Below are 21,195 nucleotides of genomic sequence, written 5' to 3'. Positions count from 1 at the left end.
TTAATTTATTTATATTTATTTTAGACACAATACGGATTAAATGTATTATTGATATTATAATATATATTTTTAATAATATTTTATGTTATAAATTTTAAAATTAAAAATAAAAAATATAAATATTTCATTATCGTTTATGTTAATTTTACTTTATCTAAATTAAGTAGGATATTCACACATATTAATAACGGAAATTTTTTAATAAAAAGGAAATATTTTTTTAAGAGATTTGTTTTAATGTTTTTAAATCGTAATTTTTTAATGACAAATACCTTATTCAAAAACAAGAAAAATATATTAAAATATGAATTTAATTCTTATACATGTCACACAATCTCAATTTAATTTTGATAAGTAATTTTTTTAATGTAGTCTTTATTAATGCAATTTTTTTAAATATTCCTCCATATTAGGATCTCCTCATGATGTTATAGAAGTCGTTATAAAATTTTAATTTCATCCTTTCATGCGTTGCAAATTTTAATTGGTTATTGCATAATAATAATTTTTAAATTGTTCTTTAATCTTTATGAAACGTATCAGAGACTATTCTAATTTTTTTAATAATTAGGATTAAATTAATTTTTTTATGTGGAAAAATTAAAATATACAACTCATGTAAGAATTAATATATAATTTGATAAAAAAAAAATTGCAACATTAATAGAAAAGAAAAGGAAAAAGTAAACATCTTTGTTGAACTTTGCGACCAGTGGTGACGTTTTCGTTGCTCGGTCTTGACGGTAATTTTCAGTTTCAATTGAAATTGGTTTAACCTTGAGCTTTGGCATTGAATACTTAAGAATAGTGAGTGGTGAAATCAAAGGGTCTCTCTCAACCGAAGAAAATGGGAAGAATATTCACGGTGGAGCTTGAAGGCAGGGCTTATGCTTGCAAGTCCTGCAAAACCCACCTTGCCCTTTCAGATGATCTCATCTCTCGGGTACCATCTTTTCCCTCACCAACTTTACTTAATAATAATAGTAAGTACTGACCATTGTTGTTTTACCAATTGCTTCTGATAATCTGAAACAGCCACACACCGTTAATTTTTTCTGATTAAAAAAAATAAAACAAATTTTAATTTTTTATTTCGTTTTTCTTATGTTGGTGTATGAAAATTTGCTGTTTTTCTTATATTGGGTATGTGAGATTTGTTGATTTAGCTGTTAGTATGTGTTAGAAGAATGGTCCTGATTGGTAAAAATTTGAGCTTTTTGTGGAGTCTTTACAGAATCATAAGATTTTGTTTTACCACTAATGCAGAGAAAACTTTTTGATCCTTTTAGTAATCAGTTTGCTACACCTTTGAAAATGGGTGAAGAATTTTACTTTTTCATGTTGAAATCATTCCTGGATTTTCACTGAATCCTTGAAAATGTGACAAGGATTTACTTTTGCATGTTAAAATCATCCATGCATTTTTCACCGGGTTTTTTGAGGCCGTTCAACACTTGTTTATGGTAAAATTGAAGATATGCTGATAAGATTGCCTCTTGCAGGAAAGAAAATGTAGTTCACTTTTATAACTTCATATTGAGGCTTATATTTTTCAAATCTGGGAATCATTGGATAATATTCTGCAGGTTTCATGAAACAATTATCCCAAAAGTTTGAGTTGTTAGGTGAAGACAAAGGAATGGCTCTATATTAAAATTCTAACATGTTTCTTTCTGCATGAGCCCTTTGGGCTTGAAGCGTGAACAATGCACAGATCCACCTACCTTGTGCTGAAATTCAACTTTTTATTAGAACAATGAGGGAAGTAAAGATTGAGCTCTTGATTATTAGGTCATAGAGACTCTAATTCCATGTGACACATCACACATGAAGGGCTTTATACAACACTTCTGAAAACAGGTTGATATTCTAATACAGGTGCACTTAGTAACTGTCCTTATGATAGGTATATCAATTATTTATCTTTCAACCAGTATGTTGTGTCTAAATGCCTATATCAGAGGAATAGATGGTCCTGTATTTTATGACAAGAAAAAGACTTCAGTAGAAACTTACGATATGTACTTCTAACTGTTGATTACTTACTGTTGCTTTGTGTTTTTTTACATGTTTCTCTTTCCATCTTATTATGGTGGGTGTTTGTCTGTGATTATCGTATCATATTTTGTTGGTTGTGAAATGCATTATTTCTATTTTTTTGGTTTTGCTCGGTTTCTCTCAGTATGTTGCTGTAATTGCTCTTCTGGGTTGTTAATTTACTTGCCTTAATATCTGGTTTCTATTATTTTCAGGCATTTTATTGCCAGCGGGGAAAAGCATATCTCTTCAATAATGTGTGAGTATTTTTTATTTCTAATCCATTAATGACAAATGAATTATAAATTTCAAGTTATGATAGCTGTGTATAGTAACATAACAGCCTTGTGACTTGTGTAATTTAGTGTTTCCATATTGCAAGATTAAAATTGCATTTAGACATAATTTGATACCATATAAATCAGTTTGTGAAAATTGCATTCTGCATTCATTTTTTAATGTATTTTTGTTTCGTAATAGCAATACAAGACTGAGGCATTTCAACCTGTTGCACTACATATAAGGACTGACTGCTAAACATATTCAAAAGGGGAACTATGCTAACTTTTTAATTTTTTTTGTGTGTTAATTGATTTGGCATAGATATTTGTTGAAGACCAAGAAACAAGCTATTTATGATATGTATTATGAATTGATGAAGACTATACTGCAGAAAGAAAAATCTACAGCACCACAGAGCAAAGCTCCTTATAAAGCCTCTCAGCCTTGTTCCACTGTAACAAAAAGTGAATCACCCCGCATCTCTGAAGAACCACTGCCCCTAAAAAGCACTACACGCGTTGCCTACTTTCCCACACTTTACCAACTCTCCCTTATTGTTTACCATTCTGCCCCTTCTTATTTCTCCTACAACTTTTCAAACCCAAGGTCCATGACTAAGTTGAATTGAGCTTGTCAACTCAGGTTCATTGGACTTGACAATATTAAACTTATGTTTTTAAAGAATTTGATGTGTGAAAATGATTAATAGCCCTAATCAGTTTAGATGCCTGGCACATATTGATCCACGGGAGCTATTTCATGTTTTGATTCATTTTATTTCTCTATTTATAAGTACTTACTAATAAATTTATCCAAATTGAGTCTTAGTGGATCACTTTTTCAGTAAGAGCTTATCACCAAAGAAAGCTTATGTATAAGCACTTAATAAGCTTATTTTGATAGGTTAAACTTAGGACTTTCATATAATCTCTTTTTAACTTATTTTAATAAGCTTTGCCATAAAGCTTATTGAAATAAGCTAAAAAGAGCATATAGGAAGGTCATAAGTCACTTGATAAGCTTAAGTCAATACTTTCAATTTTCAGCTTAATTGCCTATATCAATAAATAATCTTGGATAAGCTTCTTAGAAGCTCTTTCAAATGCTTGCTAAACTCTTGCCTATCAACTATTTAGGAAATTGTTTGTTTCCTTTTTTTCTTTGATGAAAATATTGCTAGATTTGAAATTCCAATTCTTATGTGTATGCATTTTGTTTTGGGCCCATGATTCAGTGTGAACTTCACAATCGGAGCCCTAGAGGAAAGGATGATGGCTTCTGGACTGCATATCGTGGCAGATATTTTTTGTTGTTGCTGTGGTCAAATAATTGGCTGGAAATATGTAATCCTCTACCTACCTGTCTGTTTTTTGTATATCAATTATCTCAATGTGTGTTTTAGGTGAAGAGAGATATTAGCAACATATTCTCCGACACACTCTTTCTAACACACTTGGTTATTGACTAAAATTTATTAAAAATCATAAAAACTCTATGATTCTCATTCTTAATTTATTGATTCTTGCTCCTATTTTAATGATTTTCTCATATTTTTGTAGTTTTAATAAATTTTAACTAACAACAAAAAAATGAGTTGTTCTTAGCACTTCTCGCAGGTGAATTCTCTTAGAATATCTATTCTGCATGGGTGTCCAGAAAAAATTTCAAGTATTTATTTTCATTCTTTTGTGCTAACCTGCTTTCATATTACTTTTGACCCCTTTGAAATTGCATTCCTCTCTTCCAGGAGTCTGCACATGAAAGATGCCAAAAGTATAAAGAGGGGAAGTTTGTTCTTGAAAGGTATTATTTCGTTGTCACAATTTGAGTTATACTTCATACTCGATTGTGTTTGTACTGACTGTGCATAACATGCATGTCCATATAACAGAGGAAGGATTGTTGACGAAATTGATTTGTCCACTGGTTTCCATATTGAGAGCTGTGTCAGCACGAGTGACGCTGAAGATGCTTAAGCTTGTTAAAATATTCTTTACTTATCAGATCGAGTAAAAGAATGCACTGCTTTTCTATGTGAAAATAAGGTAGAACCATGAAAATGTTCAGAATCGAAGTAAGTTTGTTCACCATCTTTATAGTAGTAACAGGTAAAAAAGTAGAATTTTCAATGGTGTTTAATTTGTGTAGACAGAAAGGGATAAAAAAAGTAAAATTTAAATGGGGCCTTTAAATTAATTACCTTCAATGTTATGACTCATATAGAACTGACACGGGGCATCAAAATCTCCACAAAATACTGATATTGTTAATAGAATGAAGATCAATTATACTTGTATGGTTTACTCCAACCAGTTTGATTAAGTCTATCACTTGGTATTGATGTTTCTTTATTTTTAGTGGCTTTTCTTTCAAAGTTTTAAAGTATTCCATAGATTGATCTTCTATAATTTATGTTTGATGCAAATGTGTTGATATTTTCGCTATCGTTTATGGTCACAATTCTGGAAGAGTATCCATTTAAACACAAAAAATTCAAGTGATACATGTAATTTGTTATTAGAGTTTGAAAGGCAACATTTAAGGTTAGTTAAGTCCACAGTTTGAATGACTAAAATCTTTAGTCATTGTCTAAAAGGAATTATTTGAAGCCTTCATTGATATTCATTGTTTTGCATAAAGTTGTATCCTCTTGCTCATTGAATTGAGTTGTTTGAAGAAGCTTCACAAAACAAATAGGATATCTTGTGCAAATAAAACACAGTCAAAGCTAATGCAAAATACAAAGTATGTCTTGGGCAATGCACGAATGCATTTATGCTTGCATAAAACGGAAAAAATGGCATTGGCACAAGTACATTAAATTTTTGCATAGCAGTCTATAGTTAATACGAATAAGAGTTTACATCATCAACCAAGAGCTCCAATTTAGAATGTTCATTTTCCTTTAGAAACAATATATATACAGGACATTCAATGAATAACGACCAACTTGCAAATGCCATTCATTTTCAACGTTTTTCTATTATTTCACTCCGTTTATTTTTCTAGTTCTTATTGTATTAAATTCCTGTACCTGTACTGCAATAAAGAGATATTTCCGATTTAGCTATCATTGTTCTTTGTTTGAACATCTTTTAATTAAATTTACTTTGGATGAATGATGAAATAGAGAACAGAGAAATAAAAAAGAAAGAAATGAGTTAGAAATAGAATAAAAAAGATGTTTTGTAGTAGGAAAAGAAAAGAAAAGAAAATTTCTATATTTGTTTATTTTAGTAAAATAGATATATTTAAATTTTTTAAAATAATAATAATAAATTATTTTAATAAAAAATAGACATTTTAATACAACATTTTTTCTTAATACTTATTTATCTTCTAATTTATATATATATTTTTTATTTTAAAAATGATTTAACATTGAGAAAAATTAAAGTAAAAAAAAAAAGTAAAGAGAAAATTAACTTCACCTCATAGCTGATTTCTTAGAATTGGTGGTGAGAAACTCCAATTATGAATTATGGGTCCTATTTTACAATTTTCTTTTCTCCCATCACATAACAAAGAGGTACAAAGAAGAGAAAAACATATTTTCTCTGCTAATCACTCGCCTTAATTTCTTTAATTAAAATCATCCCATCTAAACATTTTTAGTCGCTTCAATTTTCGTATAACTGTAAGTACTCCTTACCTTTAATATTCCCTATTGTAAATTAAGTTATTTTTAAAGCAAAAATAAAGCATACCAAATAAATTATATATCTATACGGAAAAAGAAAGCAAGATTATAAGAAGCATGCATATTTTTATAAATCTTTTATAAAAATAAATCAAATAGTTAGAATAAATTTTCATTGTTATTGAGTCATGAACCCACATATTAAGTAATGTGCATTAATCAATGGTTAAGTAACAAACTTAACACTCCAATAATTTTTTGAAAAAAAGTGGGTTAAACCTGGCTAGCTGTGAGTGAGCTTGTTATAACTCATTACTTAAGCAAGTTAGGTCATGGTAACGTCCAATCTTTGTGAACTAAATTTTTTGCAACCCAACCTATCAGCGAGGGGATTCTTTTTGTTTAGGTTTCTTGTCTCTTCACATGTACCCACAACAACAAACAGACTTTGGCCATGATGAACAAAAAAGAAGAGGTTCGAAGTCTATTAGTAGAGATTCTAAACTCTTGAAATTTTTATTATATTTTATTTTTAAAAACAAAAAACTATTTTTTTAAAAAAAAAAAAACAAACATGTTCTTAATTTTAAATCTTGTTTTGAATTTTAGATAAAAAAAAATTAGAGCAGTGCATACTTTGTTCTCTAGTGATTCAGTCGATGCATTAAATATTGCTCTTTTGAAGTTGAAAATTCCTCATTAAATAAAGTGCAATTGGACCAAAATCCAAAAAATTTTATAAACACATCTAAGATATCGTTATAAATTACAAAGTATTCCAAAAATACTCATAATGTTAAATAATTTAATTGGTGACTTATACATTAAGTGAATGAGTATATCCAGTTACACACTTATACAAGTAATGGATGAGTGTTTTGCTTAACACAAATCTAATAATAAATAAGTGTATAAACAAAATTTAGCATTTATTGTATATAAAAATAGTTCTTTATATCTTATAATTAAAATACGGAAAATATTAATAGTTGTTTCTTATAAAAAAAAAAAATCAGCAAAGAATACTACAACAACCAAAGATGGCATTGATCATTTCCAAAGTGCATGTCAGTTGCAACTGGGTAGGTTAGAAGCTATCCCCACACAAAATATGCCGGGAGGCATCAAGCTACACAGTTAGGGAATGGTTGGGATCTACCAAACCTCCAAATTGATCACTTACATAAATGAGTTAACAAACATCCAAATTTCTTTTTCTGCCACTCACACAAGCCCAGTCATCCATTCTGGACACTTCTATGCCTTCTAAGAATGGTGAATATCTTTGTATGATGCACTGTACCTGCACAAAACACGACAATATTATTAAGCAGTTATAGGTCAGAATGTAAAAGTTATAGTAATATATATAAGGTCTGTTACACACTAGTAAAGGGAACTTAAGGTGTCAGAATATTATTGTGTTTTGAAGGAGGAAACTCTTTCTAGGGGGAACCCAGAGATTGTTAGGGAGAAATCATGTGTTAAGTATTCAAATCTGGCCTAAAAGCCAGATTATTTCTATCATTCAATTAGAATTCAGTGTGTTTATTTCTTGAGTCTAACAAAATCAAAATGCATTAATTAAATTACCTGCTCAGATAAGATACCAGAGAGACCAATAACTGCTCCAGGCTTTACCCAAGAGATAATTTCATCAGCAAGGTTCAATAAAGGATTTAATAGTATATTTGCAATGACAACATCAAACTTATCCCTTTCAGTAACTCTTTGCATCTCACAAGTGTTTTCTCCTCCCATAACTCCAAATGTCCAGTCATCCTTGGAGGATGAGGAGGTTTTGCTAGCAATCAGGAGCAGTTGCATTTTGTCTGGTCCAATGTTGTTCAGGGAAGCATTTTGAGATGCTGATGCAATTGCTTGTGCATCTACATCAACTCCAACAGCAAAGGCAGCTCCAACCTGCAAAGGCAACAGGATGTCAAAATTGGAATTGAAGAGTCAGGTATAAAATATACAATGTTAACAATATCAAGAATCTGATACAGAAAGATTTTGGCAACATATCTTAAATCTGAAAAAAAGATAAAAATACAAACATGAAATTTTTGGATTAAAAGTACACATTATGACAAGATATCAAGTGAATTCTCAAAAAGGATATGGTGTTCTTATTTTGAAGAAATAACAGCAATTGGATCAAAACATGTATTTTGCCTAGTCAAATATGTGGATAAACTATCAGCAAAAAATTGCAGTTTTTTTTTTCTTCATTTTAATACAAGAATTGTACTTCCAGTTGAACATCCTACCCAATAAGTAAAATATTAATCTTGAAGGAATATGAAAGATCATCTATTAACCAAAGAACATACATGGAAACATAATGTCTCTATATTCATATCAGACCCTAACATATGGTTTATGGATCTAAAGCTAAGTAATTTTCCCTCCTTTATCAACGCATAAGCATGTATGTATCTATACAACAGTTTCTAATTAAATTTATAGCCAAAACGTTTTATCATGATGAATGCTGTAAATAATATAAATTGGGTAATTTCATAAATAGAAAGATTATGCGGATTAACAACTGAAAACCTTTAGAGCTGCAATTGCAAGAATTCCGGTTCCTGTGCCATAGTCCAGAACATGTTCTCCTCCTTTTATACAATCATGTAAGAGTAATAGACAAAGTTTGGTGCTGGCGTGTTCCCCTGTTCCAAAGGCTACTCCAGGATTGAGAATTATATTTGTTGCTTGAACAGCCTGTACAAAATTCAGGATTGATTAGCAGAAAATTCATTTTATAGTTCTCAGCCACAATCTCTCTTGTAGTATTCAATTTAAAGAGGGCAAAATGTAACTAGATATTCACAGAAGTTGCCCAAATAAATAAATATATAAAATTGGCATGCATGATCAGCAAGACAGAAATCATAGCAAGTTAGCAACTCATCATCTGTAGAGAAAATTGAAGATAGTCATACTGGTGGAGTGCACCACTTGGGCACCACCCATAGGCCTTCAGTAACTTGAACTGGTTGAAATAATTCCTGTAAGCATAGATAGATGAAATTGATAAGTTCTTTTCAATAACAAATCTAGCTTTATAATTTAATTATCAGCAAAATGAATGGTTTACCATTTAATAGCATGCCCTATATAAGAATGTTAAGGATACAGTACTGGGGTGAGAAAAATCAAACAATTAGTTAGTTGTCAACAATGAGTATTATTTTAATAGTTCCTTTACTTCTCACAGCTTAAAACTTCACATGCAAAGCCAGTTTCTGGTTCACACAGGATACAGCTATAATTTTCACTTATGCCCCATAGTTACAAAAAATCGTTTGAGAAATAACAGTAGTGAAGATGGAGCTTTAATGGGTATTAGTCCCTGTTTCCATGCCCACACCCATCAAATTTTATAGGTATTACCTTTATTTGGACTCAAACTCATTGAGCGGATATTTAACATACTCGTTGTAGGTACTTTTTGCAGGTATCCAATAAGCATAGAACCTACTGTCATCCCTAACAATAGCTGCTATACAGAAGGGGAAAAGGGGACATAATGAAATAAATAAAATATTTTATTTTTCAGTGAATTTGCACATGCATTAGATTTAATCTCCAATAACACAACAAGAGAACAAACAATGACAAAAACCACGAACAAAAGAAAAGTAAATTTACATGAGCTCTCTTTATCCAGTCCTCCTCCTCATTAATTTTAACTTCATATCTTGGTATCTCCCTTAAACCAATAGAATCAGCTGCATGTGAAATGCTTGCATTTATATCTTCACCTTCAGGAAAGATTGAACTAATGCAAATCTGCAAGAAAATATAGTCTTTTAGCACTCACATCAACGAGTGCCTTAATACTATTTCATTCCAACATTTAATTTGAGTGATGTTTATCAAAGATAAAACCAAACAGTTTCCAAAAAGAATAAATACCTCATTTCTGATACTAGGAGTTTGATTATAATATGTCATCAATATGAGCAATTGGGTAACAGCCTAGTGAGTAGTGACTGACTAATTGTTGGAATGACTATGATTAGAGATTTAATTCTATTGTGTGATTTTGATGATATTTAATAATAATTTTGATATACAGGAATATAACTATTATGATTAGAGTTTTAAAATAAATCAGGAATTGAATTTAATATGGTGAGGGTTCTTACCCTGGCAAAGTTATGAGTATGATTATTAGGGTTTTCTGTTGAAGGAGGTTATCCGGTATTTGACTGGATTTAATACTTAATAGTTCATTTTGATTGTGCCAATTCATTTTTCCCTCCACATTTTTTTTATTAATTGAATCATGAATAGAAATTGTAGGCTCCTCACAGATTTTGACACCTCTTAGTGAGGGGAAGGGTTCCATAGCAGAGAACAGAACTTTAGAAGCCTCTATTTATATGTTCTTTATTGCGCTCAATGAATTTCTGATCATATGTATTCAATATGAATAAGTTAGGCAGGAAGTTCTGTCTTTTTCCTCTCTCTTTCTCCTTTTCTTCTGTCATATCCCTTTTTTGTGTGCATTATTCATGAATACCAAAAATAGGTTCTGTTAAACCAAATGGAAAGGGAAAGTTGGTAATATTTTGATAGGTTCTCTATCTCTTTCTCAACAAAATGGCATTTGTAAACATGAGTGCACAGCTTCAGCTCAAAAGAATTTTGTCTCCATGATATTCTTCTAAAGTTACACCACCAGAAGTTATTTTCTAGACACCCTAAACATTCCTGAATCACATGCATTTGAAAGCAGGATTATAGGGTACGTAATCCTCATTTTATTGCTTGTCATCATTCTTTCCTAAAGATTCAGTTAATCTTATAACAGGAAAACCTTTATTATAATCATAACCATATCTAGGATAAAGCTTGAAACAAACAAAAGAAACAAATTAGATAAGAAACAAAAGCACTCAACAATTATAAGAAAAAAAGAAATAAACCGTTAGAAAAAAAGGAAGCAAGAGTCTACTTCATCAATACTTTGACAGATATCTTCTTGATCCATGCTTACAGAACTTGCACCAAAGCATAAAAGAGCTTCTGCAAGCACATCCTTGTCATCACGAAGAGGATTATGTTATTGAAGGCAGTCAAACCTTTCGGCAACAAAACAAAGTTTTCATGCCATAATTTGGCCCAAAATTTGCTAAAAATTATATTGAAGTCTAGCAGACACATCCTTCCACACAGAACACATACTTCAGTTGCTTTAACAATACATTCTAGCTCACTAGTCCAATATAAATAAGCCATTCATATTTTATTTTGATGGGATTCAGTGATTTTGACCAAGGAGGGCTTCCTATGATTCATGTATCCAACCGCACTTAATAAAACAAAGCTAAACAATAATAACCTCTTGGCTAGATTGGTGGCTGTTTAACCAGTGGCAAACCATCATCAGCACCTTATAAGTTGGCCCATTTCTCTCCAATGTCAAAAACTTTCCTTTTAAACACAAGTACATTCTGGAGCTGTAAAATGAGTTTGCTCAATCGGGTCCACCATTTCAACTTTAAATTTTGAATCTGAATTAAATCTGATTTTTTTTCAAAAACTCTGAAATTATTTAGCCATATCCGATTAATCTGACGAGAACTAAGCCTATAAAGACCCACAAAAGGTTTTTTTTTAAAAAAGCTGGGCTTTGTCAAGCTTAGACATCTTTTCTGCAAGCTCGAACTGGATCAGAGCCCAAATGAGCCATATAACCGGTTTTGCCAGCTCTCGTATTTTCTTTATGCAACATCAAGCTATGCTTTTAGCCGTTAGTTCAGACACCAAACACCAATTTCAGAAGATGGGTAACTTAAAGTTCTGAACTTTTCAACATTCTAAACATACCCAGTTGGTCAGTTACTCGCATAAAGACTAAAATGCAACATTACAATGCACAAAGACAAAAAGAATAAGAAAAAGGGTGAAAAAGAATGTTACTGCAGTGTCTTTAGGACAGTAAATCAGAACGGAACTATATGGTTGAGGTAGATTAAGAGAGTTGTCTGATAGAGCGGGGGAAGAAAAAGCTGTAGAAAAGTTTGCATTTGGAGATGCAGCAACATCAACATTGGGATGCAAATGGTGAAGCCATTGGTAATGGTACCTAACGATTTTGTGATGGTTGGAGAGAAAGGGAAGAAGTGGTGAGTAGTGTATGAGGCGGCGAGAGAGGGTGGGGGAATGAGCGCCAACAAGGCACGTTAACTGTTTGAGGAAATGCAACGCCGCCATTTCTTTCTCCTCCCTCTTTCACTTCACCTCCGCTTTGTCCAAAACCCCATCAAATCTCCAACGTCAAAATCCTATCACCATTTAGTTATATAAATTCAAAAACGAAATTCAGCCTAATATTTATAGAAAAAAAGTTCTAAAATATATTCTTTCTTTAACATTAATTTATTTTTAAAAATTAAAGCATTTATTTTATAAATTATTTTTACTTTTATATTTATCACTCATAAAAATTATATTTAAAAATATATTATGAATATTCCTTTTAAAGTAATAAGAATATTCAACTATTTATGTCATTTTTATTAATTTTTTATCACATTACATTATATTATTTATTTGTTTATTTATTTTATTCTCTTATATCTCTCTCTCTCTCTCTCTCTCTCTCTCTATATATATATATATATATATATATATATATATATATTACAATTGGAAATATATTTCTCATACCTTTTAATAAAAAATATATGTATTAATAAAAAGTTAAGATTAAGGCTAATTTTTAAGTATATTAAATAAACATATAATTTAAGTGTTATTTAAATGCATTTTATCTTTGAATACAAAATAAATAATTAAAATATGATATTGTTTTATCAATTCAACTAGTTAAAAAAATAATTAATAATAATCACGGTATATTTTAAATTTTTAAAAAATATTTTATTATCCTTGTCAATCATAATATTACGCACACGTAGATTAATAGGCAGAGGTTGCTGGAGTTTAAACTTTTGAGTTCAAGCTCGATGAATACTCGTAAGAAAAAATTGTAACAATAATAATCATTCGAAGATAATCGCTTACGATTAAAAAAATACTTGTGTTTGTGTTGTGGCATAAACAATTCAATTTCAACGATGAATCATACCATTATAAAAACAAATAACATACTAAGTCATACAAAATATAAAATTACAGCAGTCCACACATGCTTATTATTTCACTAGCCATGAATATGATGCAGCTTGAAGACACTTCTTCACGCTTCATCCGAAAGAATCATAGTTTCAACTATGAGCACGACAAGCGATGACAAGTTGAAAGCCTCAGCTCTAGAGGGAGACATAAATCTTCTCTACACATTAATTGAGGAAGATCCACACGTTTTGGAGCACAAAGATTTGATACCATTTGTTGAAACTCCTTTGCATATTGCTGCCTCATTTGGGCATGTCCAATTTGCCACTGAGATTATGAGGTTGAAACCTTCATTTGCTTGGAAACTCAATAAGCAAGGATTCACACCCATCCATGTTGCTATGCAACATGGCCAACAGAGAATGGCACTTCGCTTTGTAGAATTTAACAAAGATCTTGTTCGAGTCAAAGGGAGGGAAGGCCTAAGTCCTCTTCATTTTGCAAGTCAAATAGGAGAAATTGACCTTTTGGCTAACTTTCTTATGGCTTGTCCTGTTTCCATTGAGGATGTTACTGTTAGAGGTGAGACTGCACTTCATATTGCTGTGAGATATAAACAGTATGAGGCTCTTCAAGTCCTTGTTGGGTGGCTCAAGAGGACACGCCAGAAAGATGCTTATAAATTAGAAAAAACAATATTGGATTGGAAAGATGAGGCTGGTAATACCATTTTGCACGTTTCAGTACTCATGAATGACTCAAAGGTACCCTTCTAACTATATTTGTTACTTAATTTTGATTAATAGTATTTCATGGATATATTTTTAGTTGCTAAGAGGAATAATGTTTAGATCTCCTTTGTTAGAAATATGATCATGATGTTCTTTATAAAGTTTGGATAATTATCTTCTCTAAAGATAACTTTTGAGAGAGTTAGATTCTTTAATATGGTATGTCTATCAATTCATAATATTGAGTCACTTACAAATGTGTCTGAAGAAAGTGTTTTCAGATAAGATTTAGATTCTTTGCGGTAAGAATTTATCCAGTCAATTTTGCAATTACCAATTAATTACTTAACTTTTTTTCTTATACTTTATTAATTTTGTTAAATTTTAAAAATAAAATGAAGGGTAGCGATTTATCTTCTTTTTTCTCACCAGATGCAAGAATCTAGGTTGTTTAAGATGTCTTATATTAGGTAAAAATATGAATAGAATATTTAGAAGTGAGTTAAATCTTTTTTTTAAAAGATTTTGCTCATCTAAAACGAGGTGTGTAGAATGAAGAAGTGTATTGACTTTTATGTAAAGTTAGTTATGTTTTAAAAATAGTTTAAGATCAAGAAATGATATGTCCTTACTTTTTTCACTTTACACATTTTCTTATCTAAAAAGAGCTGAATTCTTAATAAATGAATCTATAACAATTGTATTATTCCTTGGTACCATAGGCGGTTGAATTGTTGCTAAAGACTAAAATGGATTTGAATGCAAAGAACTTATTGAACTCAACAGCATTAGACATGGCAGACACACAAGAGATGAGGAGAAAGTTAGTGAGGGCTAGAGCAAAACGTGGTTCATCAGTTGCCAATGCTCCCACCCTTGCAGAAAAACTAAGATCAAATACCACAATTATGGATAAAATAATAATTTTTATACTCCGTATTAGAAGGGACATAACAGAGGAACAACGCAACGCTTTTCTAGTTGTTGCTGCTCTTGTTGCAACTGCCACATATCAATCAGCACTAAGTCCCCCTGGTGGAGTTTATCAAGCTAATGCTGGAGATAACAGTAGTAATAATAATAATGATACTAACAATTCAAACTCTACTTCCCTCAATTCTACAGCATCTTCAACCCAAAATACTGCTGGCAAATCCGTCATGTCTGTAGGTGATTTCCTTGTCTTATCCATTCTGAATTCAGTTGCAATTTTGGTGTCAACTATGTTAATTTTTATTCTAACTCCAAGTGGGACTGTGGGTAGGATACTATTTACTCCAGTATTTTTCTTTGCCTATTGCTATCTTTATTCTATGAAGGTGGTATGCCCTAATTCTGCTACCTCACTTGCCAATTACATTCTGGCAACCTTATTCAACTTCTTGTACGTAATAGCATGTTGGACGTTTGCCAAAGTGTACAAGAGGCTTCAGCATTATGATAAGAATGGGCAAATCAAAACATGGAGTAGTATAGGAGGGAATAGATGGTAGTAATAGCATTGGTGTAAATTTGCTAGTTTGTAGTGTAGAATCAGAACATACGATTGCTGGCCCAATTGATCAAAGGTCAGTAATTGATTATTAATTTGCTCTTTCACCTATTAAATTATGGTTATGGTTGTCATATTTTGTGTAAAATATTTGCAAATTGTGCTGCATCAGCACGTCAGGTATTTGACTCTGTGTAAACATGGTGTAAAAGCAAATTGTTTACTCCTCATGATGTGATGGTTTCGTGCAACAATCTGAGGGCTTTAAGGATTCTACTTCTTCAGTTTTGACTTTCATGATTGCTTTGATTCTATTTGCAATAGCTATATTCTAAACATATATATATTTTTCTGAATAGAGATTGAATTGAATGATTCATAGAGTCATGTGAACTATCTCTCAGGACTTGTGTGGAAGAAGTCATTAGACAGTTTATTGAAAATAATTTATGATTGTCGTGAGTTTTTCATTTTAATAAGTTTGTTAATATAACTTATAAAAATAAGTTATTTTTAACTTATTTCAATAAATTTTATTATTTAAACAAATCTTATTAAATAAACTGCGTATCCAAATGTATTTTAAAAATTGAAAGGAGATTTTAACAATGATATTTTATAACGGAGAAGACGTAGAGACATTGCTTAAGGGGCTTTGAGGGTATCCTGTGAGAGCCTGAGACAGTAATTCGCAAATCAAATTGAAGGGAACTCCTTTAAAATAAAGATTGTTCGGAAATGTGAACAGAATTAAAAATCGCCTCCAGAAAATAAGGGTCTTAATTTATTATTCATTTTTCATCCTTCTCCTTTTAAGTTCCACATTAGATCAAAGGCTCTAAGACCCATATATCCTTGGTGATCAGAATTGGAATAATGTCAAAACGTATTTATGTGCAGTATTGAGATAAAATTTCAATTCTTATTAAATAATAACACCAATAATACTTATGATATTAAATTTGTCCTAAATTAAACCACTTGTCAAAGTTCAACAAATCTTGATCTTAGACTAGGGGAGGTACCGTCTCAAAATGCGTCAATTTTAAATTTTTATAATATGTACTGTCACTTACACAAATATAATATAATGACTGTTGAAATATTTGAATTATATTGCTAAATGATGTGTTGGCCGTGGTATATTGGAATTATCTTAATCCTTACATGGCTTGCGTTGGTAGGATAAATTTGTTGTAGAACACAAATGGAATAACTCCTAATTCCCATGTTCGGTGGTAATAATGTATATATATTTTAAAAGACATCAGTGATGGCTCCTTCAGGCATCAATTCTCTCACAGGTACCATTTGAATTTTAAGAACACATTACCACACTGAATTGATTTTCAAAGTAAAATGCAGCTTTAGAAAAAATAAACTCACAAATTATTAAGCAGATTTGTAGTATCCCAGCAAGGTTAAGCTAAAATCATATTTAGAGTGATGCCGACAAAGCAATGTGATTTTCAGAGTCAAGTCACTTCAAACTTTCATTCTTCAAAAAGACAAAAACAAGCCCCACAAAAATGCTCTTTTGGTACAAAGTGAATATTGAAACATGTTCACATTTAACAGTTGAAACAACGAGAACAATTTGATGTAATTCACTACCCCACAAGAAAATGAAAACAAATAAAAGCAATGTTTCATGAAGACCCATCAACAGTGCGTGCAGAAGCAGAAATCGCGAGCTTAATCGTTGAATCGTCACCTACCGAGCTTATTTTAAATCATAAAATTATTAGTTTATTTCTATTTTAAAAAGTTTGTACAGAAAATAATAAAAATAAAAAATATTTAAAAATAAGATAAAATTTTTATAATTAAAAAAAAAAAGAACTTTTTGAAGCAAGAGTTTCACTTTAATGACCGCAATAGTGGACTTGATGCAACATTTGCCTTACTTTTATCATAATTTTCTATTCTCTTATCATTTTCTCTCTCCGCGTCCAATCTTATGCTAACTCATTATCCCTCAATAAATATTGAAGATGTCAACTAAAAGCTGTTGATATTTTTACCTTCTTCACGAACATTGATATTCCAAACCAAGAACCACACCAAATGAACATAATGAACAATGACAAGTTGAATGCTGCAGCTCTAGAGGGAGACATAAACCTTCTCTACACACTAATTCAAGAGGATCCACACATTTTAAACCACAATGATTCAACACCATTTATTGACACCCCTTTGCATATTGCTTCATCTTGTGGGCATCTTCACTTTGTCACCGAAATTATGAGATTGAAACCTTCATATGCTTGGAAACTAAATCAACAAGGACTCGCTCCAATTCACCTTGCTTTACTACACGGTCATAACCCAGTGGTTCTTCGCTTTGTAGACATTAACAAAGACCTTGTTAGAGTCAAAGGGAGGGAAGGGATCACTCCTATACATCTTGTGTCTCAGGTTGGATATGTTGACCTTTTAGTTCACTTTCTATTGCTTTGTCCAGATTCCATTCAAGATGTTAATGTTAGAAGTGAGACTTCATTGCATATTGCTGTGAGAAATGAACAATATGAGGCTCTTCAAGTTTTGGTTGGGTGGCTCAAGATAAATGATGAGAAAAGTGCTATGGATTTTGAAGAAACATTGTTGAACTGGAAGGATGATGTAGGCAACACCATTTTGCATGTTTCTGTGCAAACTAATAACTTACAGGTAGGTAGATCCTTCTATCTATTTTTGGATATTTACTTTTGGTTAATTATTATAATTAAAAGCGTCACTAACTAACAAACTATCCAACACATTTTTTATTATGGACTAAAATTTATTGTAAATCATATAAATCTTACTCTTAATTTAACAATTTTGCTTACATTTTTATAATTTAACTAATAATAAAAAACGTGTTTAAAAAAGTGAATTAAGGAATCAGTCCTTGGCACTCCTCTTATTACAATACATGGATAACCACAAGGTATACTGATATTAAAAATTTTAATTTCAAAAATGGCAAAAATAAAAAGTTTGGCTATTTGAATAACTGAAAATTGATACTGTATAGAATTATTTTTCATTCTCACTTTTTTTTTTTTGGTTGCCTTTTGTGTGTACATTTATCCCAAAAATACGCCTAAAAAGTAAAAACAACTACTAAAAGTCATCCATAATTGTTCAGAAAACATTTCTGCAAAATGGGATGACATTTGCTTGTTTCCTAATAGGAATAATCTCTAAGACTAAGTTTTTTCTACTAAATTAAACTGTAATAACAACTATATATGGTGTTCCTTAATTGCTCATAACTTGGTATCACAGGCACTGCAATTGTTGGTAGAGACTAATATAGATTTCGGGGCCAAAAATTCAGAGAACAAAACAGCATTAGACATAGCAGCCAATGAAGAGATCAAAAGCATATTAGAAAGAGCTGGAGCAAAACGTGACACACCAGTCACTGAACATGCTCCAACCTTTGTACATAAACTGAAATCAAATATCACAGTTCTGGACAGAATAATAATCCTTATATTTCGCATTAGAAGGGACTTAACAGAGGACCAACGCAATGCTTTTCTAATTGTTGCTGCTCTTGTGGCGACTGCAGCCTATCAATCAGCATTGAGTCCTCCTGGTGGAGTTTATCAAGCTAATGGTGGAGACAGTTCCATCAAGTTCATGGCTACAGCGCCACGAGGAAATGCTGGGAGATCAGTGATGGATGGAGGTGATTTCCTTGCATTATCATTGCTGAATACACTTGCTTTTTTGATATCAACTTTGGTAATTTTTGTTCTGACTCCAAATGGTAAAATGCGCAAAATTCTGTTTGCGCCAATGTTTTGGTTTGCCAATTGCTACCTTTATTCTATGTCTGTGATATCCCCTAACTATGCTTCCATACTGGTTTATTATATTCTGTTGTTTTTGCTCAATTTGTTGACTCTTGTAGTGTGTTTCTCTTTTCCTGTAGTGTACAAGAGACTTTGGGATCCTGCTAACAGGAAAGTTGTAACAAAAAATAGTATGAAACGGAATAATGTGTGGTAGTTGATCATAGGATTGCTGCGAATGTGGCAGTTTATTGTGTAGATCATTTTTAGATCTTGAATTTTCTTATGTTAATGGTGGTTTGAAAGCAAGTTGTTTTCCCCATGTAGGGACTGATATAAAAGCAATTTTACATTCTAATCATGATTGCCAAAATAGTGATCCTGCTTAGAATCAGAAGAAACGCATAAATTCTGTAACATTCAACATAGATTAAAAAATTATATTAAAAAATATATACACATAGATTTTGATATTGATGACAATTTTGTGATGGTTCACTCACTCACTGATATATGGTTTCAATCAACAAAGAACTAGAGATTTGGATTCTTCTCTCAATTTCAATTAAAATATCGATTTTTCAAAATCCCGTTGGCCCATTTATTTTCTTGCAACTAAAACTTCAATCAGAAACAAGTTATCGTTGGTGGCTCTAGTATTAAAGATTCGTTATTAGACTGTAACTGAGAACTGTTGTAGCAGTTCACGGGTACATACTCTAATATCCATTGATTCATATTACACTATCAAGAAAGGATCTTTTATGATGATAGTGGAATTAAAGCATTAGAAAGGTCAAGAGGTGTAACATTTGGCATTATGCTGACTTGGTTCAAAAGACGTAGACTATACAAGGCTACTTGCATTTCTAAAAGCCTGTAAGCGACTCCTAGTACTGCTGCGAACTGAGAAAGTATTCTAAACTCTTAGAAACATCCTCTAGTTGATCCATATTGTTCCCGTGGCAACAGCATTATACGACAATGAATGCAAACATAATTACCTAGAAAGGAGTCAAATGACTCATTATTTTATACAACTATTTTTTCTTAAAATATAAATGATGATTTATTATTTATTTGAGAAACTTAAAAAATTAAAGTCATTGACATGAAAGTTTACTTCTTTAAAATGTATAAATATCAAGACCAAAATTTTTTTAAAAAATCAAGAGCTTATTTACTACTTATTTGAATTTAAGTGTTTCATAAATATAACTAATGTTAAATCAATGATAAATTTTTATTTTTTACTTTACATTTTTTTTCATTTTGAAAGAACTAATTCTGCTTTGACCAAAAATAAAAAAATTAAATTTGTTAAACTAAGAAAATGTGAAGAATAGAATCAGTTTGACATAAACTGAACTGTTGATGTGGTAATAAATAATAGTTGTTAACACCACAATTTACTCAAGATTTATATATTATGAGTAAATTTTGGCTTCATACATGCACATTAACAAAAAAAACCCTTCAAAACTAGGATTATTCAAAAATGCTAAGCTCATCCAAAATTGACTTAGCCAAAAGTCTAAAACACGAACAGGGTCTAATCAATTTATTTAGGAGAAACGCAAATCATTAAAAACAAGTTATGAGGGTAGAAGCGGTCTGATACGAGTGAAAGAATTGACATCCAAACTAACCCGAACACTTATTAAATTAATATTAGAAAAATTAAAAATTAAAAATTAAAATCCTAGAGATATATTTAAATCTTCTTCTATTCCTTAGCACCGCTGCATGCCACTTTTTCCTTTTCTGTCTTTCCTTTCTTCTTCTTCATTCTTTGATTTCGTTCTTTCTGCTAGGATTTTCATTCCTAAGGGCCGCATATTTTTAAAGAGAAAGTCAAGGGGTCACCGGAATGTCACAGAGAAATTATTGTTAGAGAGGTCGAGGGATTCAAAAGTGGTGATTTAGGAGAGGATGTCAAGAATGAGACCCACAAGGACATTTTGGGAAAGGTCGAGTTGACAGGGACTATAACAGCCGACAACAGCACCACCAAAAAGGGTGAAGTTAATAAGATTGTAAGAAAGAATGAGAGACGAGAAAGAGGAAAAGTGGCAGAAGGCTACAGAGAAGGAGCCAGAGAGGGAGGCGTTAATGAGT

The 21,195-nt window shown here is 31.4% G+C and overlaps 3 protein-coding genes and 1 pseudogene across 4 annotated transcripts; 3 read left to right on the top strand and 1 right to left on the bottom strand.

Moving 5' to 3' along the window:
* Nucleotides 1–696: 696 nt before the first annotated feature.
* LOC113865287 (protein yippee-like At5g53940) lies at nucleotides 697–4,673 on the top strand. The gene is made up of 5 exons (XM_027499744.1): nucleotides 697–943; nucleotides 2,253–2,296; nucleotides 3,554–3,662; nucleotides 4,067–4,122; nucleotides 4,211–4,673. The coding sequence occupies exons 1-5, from the start codon at nucleotides 848–850 to the stop codon at nucleotides 4,293–4,295; spliced, it is 390 nt and encodes a 129-aa protein (XP_027355545.1). The 5' UTR covers nucleotides 697–847; the 3' UTR covers nucleotides 4,296–4,673.
* A 2,200-nt stretch (nucleotides 4,674–6,873) lies between these two features.
* LOC113865403 (ribosomal protein L11 methyltransferase) lies at nucleotides 6,874–12,284 on the bottom strand. Of its 2 annotated transcripts, XM_027499910.1 has the most exons (7): nucleotides 11,900–12,284; nucleotides 10,932–11,015; nucleotides 9,620–9,760; nucleotides 8,911–8,976; nucleotides 8,522–8,689; nucleotides 7,553–7,882; nucleotides 6,874–7,262 (listed from the first exon to the last, which is right to left on the bottom strand). In XM_027499910.1, the coding sequence occupies exons 1-7, from the start codon at nucleotides 12,191–12,193 to the stop codon at nucleotides 7,152–7,154; spliced, it is 1,194 nt and encodes a 397-aa protein (XP_027355711.1). In that variant the 5' UTR covers nucleotides 12,194–12,284; the 3' UTR covers nucleotides 6,874–7,151. The 2 variants fall into 2 exon arrangements, with proteins under 2 accessions (XP_027355711.1, XP_027355712.1); XM_027499911.1 differs by lacking the exon at nucleotides 10,932–11,015 and having other exon boundaries at nucleotides 6,952–7,262; nucleotides 11,900–12,264.
* Nucleotides 12,285–13,212: 928 nt separating this feature from the next.
* LOC113865840 lies at nucleotides 13,213–15,284 on the top strand (annotated as a pseudogene).
* Nucleotides 15,285–17,350: 2,066 nt separating this feature from the next.
* LOC113865124 (ankyrin repeat-containing protein BDA1-like) lies at nucleotides 17,351–19,294 on the top strand. The gene is made up of 2 exons (XM_027499498.1): nucleotides 17,351–17,959; nucleotides 18,563–19,294. Exons 1-2 carry the CDS (start codon nucleotides 17,351–17,353, stop codon nucleotides 19,292–19,294), a joined length of 1,341 nt encoding a protein of 446 aa, XP_027355299.1.
* The last annotated feature ends 1,901 nt before the right edge of the window (nucleotides 19,295–21,195 follow it).

This window comes from Abrus precatorius, unplaced genomic scaffold (assembly GCF_003935025.1).
Source record: "Abrus precatorius isolate BTA unplaced genomic scaffold, Abrus_2018 Scaffold4, whole genome shotgun sequence".
NCBI lineage: Eukaryota > Viridiplantae > Streptophyta > Magnoliopsida > Fabales > Fabaceae > Abrus > Abrus precatorius.
The sequence above is the reverse complement of the archived record's forward strand: the minus strand, read 5'-3'. Positions and strand labels throughout refer to the sequence as shown.

What these genes read in the sequence shown, in the direction of transcription:
- LOC113865287 (XM_027499744.1), top strand. Translation starts at nt 848, where the DNA reads ATGGGAAGAATATTCACGGTGGAGCTTGAAGGCAGGGCTTATGCTTGC. An exon ending in CAGATGATCTCATCTCTCGG is followed by an intron (nt 944 to 2,252) that starts GTACCATCTTTT and finishes TATTATTTTCAG; the next exon opens with GCATTTTATTGCCAGCGGGG. An exon ending in AAATAATTGGCTGGAAATAT is followed by an intron (nt 3,663 to 4,066) that starts GTAATCCTCTAC and finishes CCTCTCTTCCAG; the next exon opens with GAGTCTGCACATGAAAGATG.
- LOC113865403 (XM_027499910.1), bottom strand. Translation starts at nt 12,193, where the DNA reads ATGGCGGCGTTGCATTTCCTCAAACAGTTAACGTGCCTTGTTGGCGCT. An exon ending in ACTGGATAAAGAGAGCTCAT is followed by an intron (nt 8,977 to 9,619) that starts GTAAATTTACTT and finishes CTATGCTTACAG; the next exon opens with GAATTATTTCAACCAGTTCA. An exon ending in CTGGTATCTTATCTGAGCAG is followed by an intron (nt 7,263 to 7,552) that starts GTAATTTAATTA and finishes TGTTTTGTGCAG; the next exon opens with GTACAGTGCATCATACAAAG.
- LOC113865124 (XM_027499498.1), top strand. Translation starts at nt 17,351, where the DNA reads ATGAACATAATGAACAATGACAAGTTGAATGCTGCAGCTCTAGAGGGA. An exon ending in TGCAAACTAATAACTTACAG is followed by an intron (nt 17,960 to 18,562) that starts GTAGGTAGATCC and finishes TTGGTATCACAG; the next exon opens with GCACTGCAATTGTTGGTAGA.